At 38.3% G+C, this 14,909-nt stretch overlaps 1 protein-coding gene across 1 annotated transcript in view; it reads right to left on the bottom strand.

Annotated features, from left to right (window-relative positions):
- Positions 1–12,091, bottom strand: part of LOC122645294 (probable leucine-rich repeat receptor-like protein kinase At1g35710) — a 72,966-nt gene extending 60,875 nt beyond the window's left edge. Inside the window, exon 1 of the mRNA XM_043838615.1 lies at positions 10,873–12,091. Coding sequence (XP_043694550.1) covers positions 10,873–12,091 — 1,219 coding nt within the window. The remainder of the gene's footprint in view (positions 1–10,872) is intronic.
- Positions 12,092–14,909: the final 2,818 nt, after the last annotated feature.

Raw genomic sequence — 14,909 nt, 5'->3', positions numbered from 1 at the left:
AAAGAGGAGAGAAAGGAGAAAGAAGAAAGAAGAAAGAAGGAAAGAAGAAAGAAGGAAGGAGAAAAGGAGAAAGAAGGAAGGAGAAAAGGAGAAGGAGGAATGGAAAAGCTTGGTTGAAGGCTTGGAACCTCACCTTGTGAAGCCCTCTACGTGGAGCTTTTCTACATTGGGAAGGTAAGCCATTGAAACCAACATCTCTTCATCTATTTTGAGTTTTGAGGTTTGGGAAATGGGAGAAATTCGACCTAGGGTTCTCTTGGAACCCAAGGAATCGATGGAACCTCTAAACCTACACTATAGTGGAGTTATTTCACTCCATTACAAGCCCTAAGCCTAAGTAATCTCTTTCCATTTAAGAAATTTAAGGTTTCTACCCTATTATGTCCTAATTTAGGTTCTCTTTGTTTTCCCTCTTAAATCCATGGGATTACATGGACCTAATGAAGTCTTAGAACCCTAATGGACCTAGGAGGAAGCTTTCTTGAAGCCTCCCTACCTTTAAACCCCTTGGAAAATGAATCCCTAGCAAGAAACCACCCGAAATTATCTTCCCGAGAAGGCCCTGTGAAGCTCGGATTTACACTCGGTTTCAGTTTTACGAAACCACATCCGCATCCGACCTTGACTAAAATTGTCCCGAGCCCCGTGAAGCTCGGATTTACACTGGTTTCAGTTTTACGAAACCACATCCGCATCCGACCTTGACTAAAACCGTCCCGAACCCCGATTTCCTAGGATTTACATGTGGTTGCGAGATTTGGGCATGAAACCACTCCTGCAACCACTTTGTTTCGAAACCTTATACTAAGTGATTATGGGAGACCTTTTGGGGATCCTTTCCTTCGCTCGTTTAACCTTATTTCACTCTTTGTTTAGGTTAATATATTCATCTTGTGGCTTATTGCTTGATCGAGGCGACAACTTATAATCTTGGTGCTTGGCATATACATTGTGAGTGGGTTTGGTTGTTTGGGCTTGATATTATTATTGCATTGTATATTATGTCATCATTATAAATTATTAAGCATGCTTGCGCATATTGCATACTTTTATATATGAATGTTATGATGTTAATTGGAGATGTTTTACTTTGATGGGTCTCGGTGCGGTGGGTGCGGTCGGGAACCCCTGGATAATATATATATTTATGAAGAAATTATGTTGAATGTCATGTTGAATCTGTATGCGCCGTGCCGTCTGTCGTAACCGGGCACTAAACCGATGAAAAGTTGATGCGCCGGATTACCTCTCGGGACTATAGGACTTGCATGTAGTCGTGGCTAGGATTTTACACCCTTATGCTACGACCCTTACCAACAGGGGTTTAGGTGTTGGGTAATCGATACCTGGATTCTCGTGGAGGTGGGAGAGGCTAGTCATGGTAGTATTGGTTATCGTGGGTCCGCCACCGAGTGGTCTTGAGGCTTCGATCGACGTAGGTCCCAGGTGACAATTGAGGTTTCATTGTGGCGATAAGTTAAGTGACCCACAATGTCTCCCGAGTTGTCACAGTAGCATATGCCATTGACTTAGTTGTGATGTTAGGTGGAAAAATTACTTAACATATGCATGCATCATTGGACTATGTGAATTGTGTGTTTGTACATCCCCATCCCCTCACTGCTCGGTGGAGAGCTAACCCCCTCGTGTACACAATTTTTAGATTATGATGCAGTGCGAAGGAGCCTAAGGCGTGTTAGAGGAACATGGCAACGGTGTCTTTGTGACAATTGTGCCTACGGGCCGTGAGAATTCTAGGGACTTGTTCCCTTTTGTTTATTTTAGGGCGTAGGCCCATGTAAAAACATTTATTTTATACCCTTGTTAATCATTATTAGATGGTAATGAAAAATGGATTAACTACGGATTTATCATCTAGGCTTTGATCATCTTGTAACTATTGATTTTATACGCTTCCGCAAAACTACTGATCATTTGGAATGTAATATTTCCCCTTTCCGCACTCTGATATTATATTGTTTTAATATTAGTTATGACTGTGCGTTGGGACACTGTGTCAGTGATCCTGGCAGCTTAGTAGGATGACAAGCGTTGTCCTAGTCACCCCTTATAATGTATTTTATCCCTTGTCTGGGATAGGGGCGTGACAGAAGGTACCAGCCAGGAGATTCGAACTCGAGACCTCTTGGAGAGCATGAACATGAAGCGCACCACAGCTCACCAACTGCGCTAGGCAGTTGTTGGTTGATTGTAAGTCTTTGTTTCTTTCTAAGCTTTTCTTACTTTCCTTGATTTATTATTATATGGATTATTCTTGCTACATTAATGTCACTCAACCCACTCGGTTAGACAGCGGTTGGTTCCAGGTGGTCAAGCCTTGGTTTGTTGCTTTGAGTAGGGATGTAAATGGATAATCGAAAATTCAAATTTGATTCACATCCATATCCGTTTAGGGACATCCGTATTCGTTTAGAGATATCCGAAAAAAATTCGAATACTTCGATAAAAGTCCATACGAAAAAAAATCCAAAGACTTAATAATAAAAAATTAAGTAAATAATGATCTTGAGGGTTTTTAAAGATTCAACAAGTTATAAAATATGAGGAAAAAAGAATCATGATCTAAGAGATATGGATTGAGATATTGTATCCGCTAGGGGGAGGAAGATCCGAGTTATATTAGATGAAAAAAAATGTGAGTTTCAAACCTGAAACCCTAACTCCACACAATGACTTAGAACACGAATACATAAACGTAAATGAAGGGATTAAAAGTACATTGCACCTCGTATGTTGATGAAGAACAATAAAATATAATCCTCAAGCAATCTCCTTGCGCAGCCCTAGATGAATCAAATTTTGAAGGGATCTTCTGCAGCCTCTCGTTCTTCACCCAGAGAACATTCTTTCTTGTGGGAGAAAAGAGAAAGTGAATGACGTGATTGCAGGGGCCCTCTTAATAGTACTTATAGTATTGTCCCAAAACCCAAACCTACTTCCACAATTGGTTTGGGCTGGTCCATCTCAGTAAACCGGGTGACATGCTTGAACCAACCTATGAATTAGAATCCTCATTTAAAGACTGGGTCCAATAATTAATTAAGCCCATAAAAACAACCTTGAAAATTTCTTACAATCTCCCACTTGGGCTAGATTAATTATAGAGTCCATATCTCTTGATGTGACTATGAAATCCTTCTACATATATATGTCACTAAACTTTAATATACTCAACAATTATACCATGTTGAATAACAACAGAAGATACACCTCAATATATGACATACAACTTTCTGTCATCACGAACAAAGCACACTTGTCAAATAAACCTCTTTGAGATGTATAACCACAAAGTTAAAACTTCATGTAGATCCTATACCTGATTATAAAATTTGAATGCCTTAAATAACCTTATAGACATACACTTTGATATTAACTTTTACTTAGGTAAACCGTCATATACTTTGGTTAATACCAAACTTTGACAAACCGCCTGTAACTATTACTGCTTTGAAATTTTGATTATTACCACCTTGAACTTTGGCATTACCTCCTTGAACTTTTATATTACCACCTAATTACTTTGGCTATTATCACCTTGACAACATTAATTTTGAATAAAACCATGAGAATTACCAAATAAAATGAACAATGGAATAATTCTTCATAAAATAAAGGTAAAAATCATAACCAATGTTAATCAAAACTATGCCCAAACCTATAGGCTAAGACTCCGAATTAATATAAATAAAATAGTTAAGAGGATACAAAGCTCTCACTAACCCAACATCTCAAGATTCAATTACACTCATGTTAGAAACATGAACTTTGAACACTCCCACTGGCAAAGCCATTGTAAAAGGATATACCAACATATTGTCAATCATAATGTGTTTGACAGAACAGTAACATTTTCCTTTAAGCTTAGGTAGCATCACATTTGGACAAATGCCGCCAACTTTACTATAATGATAGAACCACAAAGAAACTTGACGTGCCACATTAGAGGCAATTAAAACAATCCCTAAAGACTTTTCAACGTTTCACATTAATGCTTCCCTACAATATGATGTAATGACTCTTTATGTTTGAAGTGACTACATTAAGGGGAAGGGAAAGGAATAAAGCTTTTGAATATGCTTTCACCTCACAAAGTGGGGTGTGGTAAGACGTCAAGATGACAAATGAACTTTGGGAAAGTTTTCCTCCACTTGTTGAGTAGGGTTCATACGAATCCAAATCCCATGTGGGATTTGTTTTAGTGTTAAATAGTTTCATCTTTTGCACTGTGAGTAATTCGCAAGAGCATGCCTCGCCTTACTGTTGCACCGTACATGTTTGACAGTCGATCTTTCCTAAGTGGGGTAGATCAATGTGTCAATACCGTCATTTTATGTGCTACTCGGCAAGAGGAGTGGAGGTTATAGTGGGCAACTGGGATTTCCACAAGGGATTTCTCTAATCTATCCAATGCCACTAGGCAGCAAAAGCCTCATGAACAAAACATTCCTTCGAGATTAAGCTAAATAATTCCCACGAACAATAGAATGGCTGAGTTGGGGGAGGGGGGGAGCTTATAGAGAGAAATACTGGTACCATATTGGATATTTGGATTTTGGAAGTGTCAATTAGGTTGAGTATGATTCAATTTTTTTTAACCAGTAGGTTAGGAAAGGTGATACCGAAGTCCTTCACACGAGATGGAAGGTGCTGAGAATTCCAATGGTAAAAAAGCTTGCTTTTTGATAGCTAAAGACTTGGTTGGTTAGTGTCAGTGTATATGAGCCACGAATTGGGGATTTCCTCGTAGTAACCGGAAAAGAAAATTTTTTTGGTAAATAATAAAGTCTTGAAAAGAAAGGAGGAAAACTCACTCAAGTCCATTGGGGGGTTTCCTCATAGTTATCAAAAAAGAAAAACCTTTTAAATCAATTATTGAAAGTAAATAATAAAGTCATCAAAAGGAAAGAGAAAAACCCTTTTTTTTTTTTGGATTAAGAAAACTTTAGTTTTTTGGATAAGAAGAAAAGAGGAAAACTCACTCATGTCCATTGGGGGTTTCCTCGTAGTTAGTAGTTACCGAAAAAGAAAAACTTTTTAAGGCAATAACAATTAAAGTCATCAAAAGGAAAGAGAAAAAAACTCAGTCAAGTCCTTTGTGGTCCACTCCAATAAAACCAAAGCATGCATGCACGCTAAAAGTCATTGAAAATAATAAAGGTAAATCAATCAAAAGAAAGAAGGGGAATCGAAAGAAGCTTTTAAAAGGAAAATCAAATCAAATTAAATATGATTTTCCACAATGATCAAAAGTAAAATAAAGATAAGAAAAGAAAAGACAAACCCATTTTGAGTCAATTTCTTCAAATAGGGTGTGAATCCAATTGGTCTCAGTCCGGTCGTCGAGAGTCAAGTGGTGGGGGATCTTTTTTTTTTTTTTTTTGTAAACCTGGTTTACGTTTGGGGGATAAATTTTTTTTGGTATAATGGGTCCCATTCATCCATACGTGAACCACCACTTCTTTAAACTTCATATCACAGGGATGCTGCAACTATGGAGATGGAGATGAGGTAATAATGCCTCCCTCCCTACATTATGCTGAAATATCTCTTTCTTTATGGGAAGTGGGTTTGGAGGAAAAACAAGATAAATTTTTCCTTCACCCCTAAAGAAGGGTTCACCCACCATCCACTTGCTCGATCTTGACCAACGCGGGTGTCTTTGTGGGGAGTGGGTTTGGAGGAAAAAGTAGAATAGTTATTCTCCGGCCACCTGTGTGGGGTAGGGGAAAGTATCGTCTTACCTCCGTTCGAGTAGGGGTAAGGCGGTACATCCCGCCTTGCTTTTGTGTGAGGCGCAGACGGCAATAGAGGCGGGCGGAAATAGAAGAATCGAATTGCCTGTAAAGTAGTAGCACCAACCGCATGGCGGAGAAGTAAGAAATGAATTAAGATGATAAATAAATGAACCTTAATTTCCAAGATTTGTTAGCCATGCTTATAAACGGCCTTCCTTTTAGCTTCTTTCTGACTGTGTAACAGCTTTGTACGCTGGCTTATATATCATCATCCTTTGCAAGTAAATATGGCAACTCTCAATCGTTTTTATTTTATCATTTTGATTGCTTTATCAATCTGTCTTGCATCATCTTCTTCTTCTTCTTCTTCTCCAGCTTCATCTGCTCGACCCGGCAGTGGATTTCGAGATTATCTCACCACACCCAGCACCAAGCTGAATCCAGATTTTTTTAAAACCGAAGCTCCGGTAACAGAGATTTTGATTCATCGGAAGTTCTTAAGTGCAAATCCCGGTAAAGATCTCAAATCAGGTCAGAGAGGGAGTGGTCCAGAGCGTCGCCCAATAAACGGGGTGAGGCCTCCCAGTCCCACGCGCCTTTAATCATAATTCTATCTTGCGTCTGATCCCCACTTATGGTTGTAAATCCTACATAATTAATTAATAATGGGTTGAGTTTTGAGATTATTAATAAATTTCTGGTAGTTCATCCCTCTCCCTCGAAAATGGAGGAAGAAAGTCTCTGCTACACGGTTCATTAGCTAAGCATTTCAATAGGTACGGTATTTAATTTCTTTCGTAAGATACTATACTATGTTTGTACTCCGAGAAAAAAATAAATAAAAGGAAAGACTTTTTTTCTCTATGATCCTTCTTTATACGTTTATAGTGATTATCATTAGATGCGCATTTGATTTGATATATAGCCATAGCCACCCACTGAGTTCAAATTGAAAACATGTGAATGACAAAAAAGAGAGACGGGTGGTATGGGTTTTAATGATCGGGCTCCACTCCAGGGAGTGCCATGGATCCCTAGTTAGTTATTGGGATTTGTGCGGTACAGTCCAACGGCTGGATGCCGTCTTTGGGCATTCCTTGGGCCCTGTGCTCCTTGGAGAGGAGCTCAATCTGATTTTTAAATGTCACCAAACTTTGTATCATATGGTCAAAAAACATTTGACTAGGACTTAGGTGGGATGGGAGAATTGGGGTGGGAAAGTGTTGATGTGGCACTTCGAAGTCCTATCTCAACCTTGTTTGTTTAATGTGAATTTTCATAAACTCGGAAGAAACAACATTAATAAATGTTTTGTTTATCAACGTGACACTTGAAAATCCTTTTTTTTTTTTTTTGGTTAAAGGACATTTGAAAATCCCAACCCCATGAAGTCCCACAAAAAAACCAAAGAAAGGACTTCGGTTATATTGTTCATGGGAAAAGTAAAAATTTCACCCATGTTCTATACTCTGGGACCCAATCCCAGAATATTCCCACCCCATTCTCCCTATCAAACAAACGTCCCATAATAAGAAAAACATGCAACGACAAAAAAAGGAAACGGACAATATAGGTTTTAAACGTTTGGATTTCAAAAAACAACAACATACTCATATAAATTGATGATTTTTTACCTAAATGCCAACATCTAATGTACACAACAACTATATCTTCTGCCATAAGGGGGTAATTCAATTGGCAAAGACCAACAACTCAAAAATAAGCGGTCATGAATTCAAATCTCCTTGGGCCTAACTATCAAAAAACAATTATAACTTCCATTTTTCATGACCTGTATACGCTATCCGGTGAGATCCAAGAGGCAACAAGTTTGGGACAAGATCATCCAATTGAGTTTACTCATTCTTATTGTGGTATGAGAAGGCCGGATGGAGGAAACAATATAGGAGGTAGAGATATCTTACAATTTTGAGATATGGTGGACTGTTGCCAGCTTATGGATTTGGTTTCTCATGGCTCAGTATATACTTGGAGTAATAAAAGGGTAGGTGCAGTTAATATGCGGATCAAACCAACTGACAAAGCATTTTCAAATCTAAGTTGGAGAACTACATTTACATGGAATGCGATGCAAATCAGATCTCCTTCGATTATGCTTCGTAGGAAGTAGTCTTATTATGGAGATACCATGTGACGTTGGAATACTAAAGTATGTGGGCACTTGAAAACTCGAATCCAAGAGAAATTTTCCTAGTCTAAATGACTTGAAGAGGAACAGAGATCAAAATAGAAGTTAACAATGTGATAATGAATAATATCTTTTGGAGCTCAAATATCCATTTATTGTCAACTTCCAACGAAGCACTACGATTCCCGGCTCTTCTTTGAATTGTTGATGCATGAAAAAAAATTTAATGTTTTTATCATCGAATTATAGCCAATTTACTTTCGCACGTTAACTCCATTTGATTTCCTCTCTCATAAAGTTCAAATTTAACTCATCCCTTTAGGCACCCATTGTTGCTTATGTCTAGTTTTAGTAGTAACACAAGAACACCCTCCTAGGATTATGGACGGGCGTTTTGGGTCACCCAAAGAAGGGTAACCTGTCCCCAAAATCTTGAGCCAAACCGAATTAAGAATGATGATTCAGTTCTGTTGTATGTTTTTATGGATCCGACTCCTCTATTTCCGTCTGTCTGGTACTGTCATATGCCTTCACACACAAGTACTATGGAATTAAAAATTCGGGTGAAAAACGCACATGGTTTGAAAGGTTCGTGTACTTTTGAAAAAGTCGGATACGGTTAAAAAGTCTATGTTTTTTAAAGATCGTGTACGTTTTAAAAATCGGTTTTTAAAATTCGTCTATCCTTCAAGAAAAAATCGGCTAAGTTTAAAATAATCGGATTTCAAAAGCAAAAAAAAAAAGATAAAAAAGGGCTAAGGATATTCTGTTCTCACAGAGTGTCATTGATGAAAGAAACTCCACGCGCAACTTACTGACAACAGAATCAACGACACAGATACGCTTGTCACCATTTTAAGAAATCAGGATCTTTTTCCTTTGACCCAGATATTCCAATTGCATAGTTAGGATTGCTTGAAGCTATAAGTGAGGAAAAAGTGAGCAGCACGAGATTGGACTGATGGGTCAACAGCGGAACTGGGTGTCTAGACTCTGGGCCGCTGGTTTTGGACCATGAAAATGGGCCATGTTCCTTTGTTTATTTATTTATTTATTTTTTTGTATAACTCAATTTTGAAGCTTATGATAAAGAAAAAAAAATGTTCAAACTTCTAATAAAAATGGATTGATCAATGAAAATCTAATCAATTGTAAAATCTCACTAAATAAAATATTAAAAAGAAGAAATGAAGAATTAATTATATGATATTAAACAATTATATGATATTAAAAGAAAAATATTTTATACAAGTACTATCTATAAATATCTTTCTTAATTTATAACTAGGGAAATGATGAATTTATTACCTGGAGCAACATATCCACACGTCCCTACTAGAGAAGCCCAATTGGATGAATCGGGCTTTAGAAGCCTAGCAGTACCAAAGTCGGAGACACAAGCCTCATATTTTTCATCCAACAAAACGTTGCTGCTTGATATGTCACGGTGAATGATTGGTGCTGAACAATCATGGTGCATGTAAGACAAAGCATGTGCCACACCTTTAATAACATTGACCCTTCTCGTCCAATCCATTTCCGATGCAAGCTCCCTGTTATTGAGGATCTTAGCCAAGCTTCCTCTTTCAAAATACTCATAAACCAAAAAGTAGTGCTGCTTAGATGAACAAAAACCATATAGTCTCACAATGTTTCGGTGTCTTAGTTTTGTCAATGCACAAATCTCATTTCTAAATGCCTGAATGTTGGCATTATCACATTCTTCTTGAATTGATTGGTGAAGCTTTTTGACAGCAACTACTTGATCCGTTGACAGCTTTGCGATATATACGCTTCCAAATCCTCCCATTCCAATGCAATATTTTGCATCAAAATCCTCTGTTGCTTCGATAATCTCTTGATATGCCATTCGTCCGTCATAATTCCATACAGAAAATAAATCTGTATTACGTGTTGTTGCTCTTTGATTTGTCTCAATGATTCTTACCCTTTGGTGAACAACACGAGCGATACAATGAATGGCAAACAGAAGAAATAGCACACCAACCAACGGAACCACAACAATAATCAGTATTTTGTGGTCTGTTTTTCCCTTTTCTCCTTTGGACAAGGATGATTTGCATGGTTGCAGACCACTGGCATTGCCACACAATGCTTTGTTGTTTCTTAAAGCTTCTATTGTAGCGGCATTTTGAAAGTCTCTGTTGTTCGGAATTGGACCCTCGAACTCATTGTAAGATATATCAATGGATATCAAGCTAACCATTCCATCAAAAGCAGAACAAATGTTACCACAGAATTGATTGTGGGAGATATTTAACTTTTCCAAGTTCCCCAAATTTTTGAACTGAGACAGTATCTCTCCACTGAGCCGGTTTTGACTAAGATCCAATAGAATTTGAAGGTGAACCAGATTGCCAATTTGATAGGGAATGCTTCCATTCAAATTGTTGTTGCTTAAATCCAGATATGATAAGCTGGAGCAGTTCCCTATTTCTTTTGGTATTTGTCCACTCAAACTGTTTGTTGACAAGTCGAGATATGTTAGGCTGTATAGCCTTCCAACCTCTAATGGTAAATTGCCAGAAAGTTTGTTGCCACTCAGACTCAGATTTAGCAAAAATGTCAACTCACCAAATTCTTTAATAGGAATTTCACCCACCAGGTAATTTGAAGAAAGGTCAAGAACATGCAGTTGGGTTAACATCCCAAGCTCCGGAGGTATCTTACCTGTAATATTATTCCCAGCCAAATGTAGAGTTTGGAGGTTTTGGCATTGACCCCAGGTTGATGAAAGTTCACCATACAATTGATTATTGCTCAAATCAATGTAATTCAGCTTCTCATAAACCCCAAAGTCTTCTGATAAGTTTGCAACAAGTTGGTTATTTTGGAGTCGAACTCTAAATAAGCTTGTGCAGTTTTTGAAGCCTTTTGGAATAAGACCTGTAAGATGGTTGTTAAATGCAGTGAAGTTTTCAAGTGATCCACTCATGCATAGCCCTTGTGGGAGACTACCTGAGAAATGGTTATCTCCCAATTGTAAGTTAGCCAAATTGGTAAGATTTCCTATTTCTTCAGGGATTGATCCAGAAAATTGATTTTCCAGTAGGTTCAAATTGGTGAGCTTCTTTAGGTTTCCCAAAGTGGAAGGGATGCATCCTGATAGTTGATTGAGAGTCAATTCTAGGTCACTCAGACTTGTCAAGTTCCCTATTTCTATAGGAATCCTACCAGAGAGTTGATTCTTAGAGAGTAATAAAATAGTTAGGTTTTTCAAATTACCTAAAGAAACAGGGATTGAACCACTGAGATTGTTGAAAAGGAAGTACAGATCAGTAAGTGATTTCAAATTTCCTATTTCTTGAGGAATGGAACCAATTAGATTATTATTTTCCAGGGTTAAAAATCTGAGCTGTGTCATATTTCCTATTTCCTTGGGAATGGGACCTGAAAGTTGATTTTGGTATAGGTATAGAAAGTACAGATCTCTCAACTTACCTATAGATGTAGGGATTGAACCAATAAGATTGTTTTCATACAAAGAGAGCTGCCTTAGACTGGTCAAATTACCAAGAGATTCAGGTATGAAACCAGAGAGGTTGTTGGAGTGCATGGTCAGAGTAGTAAGGTCTTTCAATCTTCCCATATTGTAAGGTATGGATCCACTGAAATGATTATGATCAAGATACAAGATATTAAGAGTGGTAAGTAAGCAGATTTCAGATGGAATTGATCCTGAGAACTGATTCACAGACAGATCCAGGTAGTTGACGACAGAAAGGTTAGCAATGTTGGATGGAACAGTGCCAAGAAGTGAATTATTAAAGAGATTCAGGTGTGTAAGAGAAGGAAATGAGGGAAAGGGGAAGTTCTTAATCATACCTTGCAAGCCCATACTTGTTAAGTTAATTTGAGTGATGCTTCCCCTTTGATTGCAAGCAATTCCAATCCAACTAATGCAGGGGTCAGATCGCATAGAGGAATTGGTGGAATTTGAATCATCAACTACTTTCCATGAATGGAGAACAGATTGGCTTTGGTTGTTGAGATCGGTAGCTTTCCATTTGAGGAGAGCATCAGCTTGGTCGGAACTCAAGGCATAGGAGGAGGAGTTGGAAGAAGCAAGAAGCAAAGTAGTGAAGAACAGGAAGGATAGGAAAAGATTATTGAAGGAGAGAGAATCCAGACAATCTAGTAAAGTACGATTGCAGAATGCCATGTTTTTGGTTGCCTTCAGTGATTGAATGAAGAGCAATGGCCGGGAGCTTTATGGTACCAAAATGATATCGTCCGACCACGGTGGCATGTAAAAAGCATTCAAAATTTGCATAATGTAACGCTCTCTTATCATCTTTCCCTCTTTCACACACCAACTCAGTTTTATTATAAGGTATGAAATCATTCAAGATCATTTATTTTTCTATGATTTAAAGTCTTTGTTTCAAAAGAAAAAAAAAGAAGTCTTTGGTTTTTAAAGGTGATAGAGAAATGTGGGATCCATCAAAAAGATTGCCCTTGTTCGATAATAATTACTGAGAATTGTTTACCAAAAAAATAAAATAAAATAAAATTACTGAGAATTGAATAAACTTGTTTTGAAGGGATGATCAATTAACCTGAAAGTCCTTCCCATTAATTCTTCTTTCCTAATACCAATGTTTGTCCGATAGCTAGTCGACATTTATTGAGTTGGGCTCATATTTATTTACATCCATGGAGGCGTGACGACCCAGATCTTCTACGGCGCGGCTGCCCGTCCTGCTGTGCTGCACAGATACAAGGCGGCGTGCATTGACAGTCTTGCCCCTGCCAGAGCGCCTTGCCCGAGCAAGGGTAAGGCGGTCATTGCGCAAGGCCCTGCGTCTGCGTAGCACGCAGGACAGGGCAGCGTGCCGTAGAAGATCCGTGTTGGTGGCGTGGATGGTCCTTCCCAATGAGGACGACCGAAAATACACTTTTTCTTTGCCCAGATTGTAAGTCTTTGTTTTTTCTTTTGGAATTGGGAGCTTTATATATATATTTTCTATAGAGGGGGTTGTCGAACCGGGAGGGGGAAGGTACCAGCCGGAGATTCGAACTCGAGACCTCTTGGAGAGCATGAACATGAAGCGCACCATACTCACCAACCACGCTTAGGCGTTGTTGGTTGATTGTAAGTCTTTGTTTCTTTCTAAGCTTTTCTTACTTTCCTTGATTTATTATTATATGGATTATTCTTGCTACATTAATGTCACTCAACCCACTCGGTTAGACAGCGGTTGGTTCCAGGTGGTCAAGCCTTGGTTTGTTGCTTTGAGTAGGGATGTAAATGGATAATCGAAAATTCAAATTTGATTCACATCCATATCCGTTTAGGGACATCCGTATTCGCTTAGAGATATCCGAAAAAATTCGAATACTTCGATAAAAGTCCATACGAAAAAAATCCAAAGACTTAATAATAAAAAATTAAGTAAATAATGATCTTGAGGGTTTTCAAAGATTCAACAAGTTATAAAATATGAGGAAAAAGAATCATGATCTAAGAGATATGGATTGAGATATTGTATCCGCTAGGGGAGGAAGATCCGAGTTATATTAGATGAAAAAATGTGAGTTTCAAACTCGAAACCCTAACTCCACACAATGACTTAGAACACGAATACATAAACGTAAATGAAGGGATTAAAAGTACATTGCACCTCGTATGTTGATGAAGAACAATAAAATATAATCCTCAAGCAATCTCCTTGCGCAGCCCTAGATGAATCAAATTTTGAAGGGATCTTCTCAGCCTCTCGTTCTTCACCCGCAGAACATTCTTTCTTGTGGGAGAAAAGAGAAAGTGAATGACGTGATTGCAGGGGCCCTCTTAATAGTACTTATAGTATTGTCCCAAAACCCAAACCTACTTCCACAATTGGTTTGGGCTGGTCCATCTCATAAACCGGGTGACATGCTTGAACCAACCTATGAATTAGAATCCTCATTTAAAGACTGGGTCCAATTGCATAGATTTTGTCAATAAGAGATCAATAACAGAGAAATTGTTCAGTAAATCATAATGAAAATCGCATTAATAATTAGGGTTTCTTGAAGTTACGATTCTTTGGTTCGTGCTGGAGACACAGGCAGTGGAAGAAGAAGCAGGAGACGGATGGAACTTGATGTCTAGACCATGGTTTTTGGTCATTTTCATCTTTCGAGGGGATGTAACAATCATTACGTGTCCTTGTATCTGAGTGCAGGGAAAGAATAGGTTAACCCTATGCGACCAGGTGCCATTCTTTCTCCCAAATTTTTATTTCACATTTTTATCCATCTCCAATGCTTTAGGCTAAAAATTTTCAGTAACTGGGGTCAAATTGCACATCCTTTTGATTTTTTCCCCCAAAATGATTTAGGATAGCATCTCCAATCTCCAATTTGAAGTCGGTGTGTGAGGGGCTATGCATGGTTACATGAAAAGCACATTTTTTTGTTTTTTGGGTGAATAGCAACTTTACTGATCAAAAGCACTTCTAACCATCACAACAAAGATTATAGAGAAGAAACTCTTCGCTTTTACAGAGTAGAAGAAAAGTATGTTACTAAAGAAAATACCTATTGATACCTATTTATTAATAAACTCAAAGCTTAACATTAAATAGGATTCTTTATTTTTTTTGGTAAACATATTACATAGGATTTACGACCAGACGGGGTGCACAAGAGAGAGAATTAAGATTAACGGGGTGCGCCAGGCGCAACCCCGTTTGGCCCACCACCACCTGGACGTCCCCCGGGACCATAATCACTTTCATGAGCTATAAGCTTCCGAGAAACCAAAATTTCAGTTACCGGAGCCCCGGTATACTTCACTTTATCAATATTTGGATCCGGTTTGGTGCTGGGACTGGCGGGATAATCGCGAAATCCACCATCGAGTCGAGCGGATGAAGCTGGAGAAGATGCAGCAAGACACATTAGTAAAACAATCAAAGTGATAAAATAAAAACGATTAAGAGTCGCCATTACTGACTGGCAAATTAAGGATGATTTATAGATAACCCAAAGTT

This window comes from Telopea speciosissima, chromosome 11, assembly GCF_018873765.1.
Source record: "Telopea speciosissima isolate NSW1024214 ecotype Mountain lineage chromosome 11, Tspe_v1, whole genome shotgun sequence".
In the NCBI taxonomy this organism is placed as follows: Eukaryota; Viridiplantae; Streptophyta; class Magnoliopsida; order Proteales; family Proteaceae; genus Telopea; species Telopea speciosissima.
The sequence above is the reverse complement of the archived record's forward strand: the minus strand, read 5'-3'. Positions and strand labels throughout refer to the sequence as shown.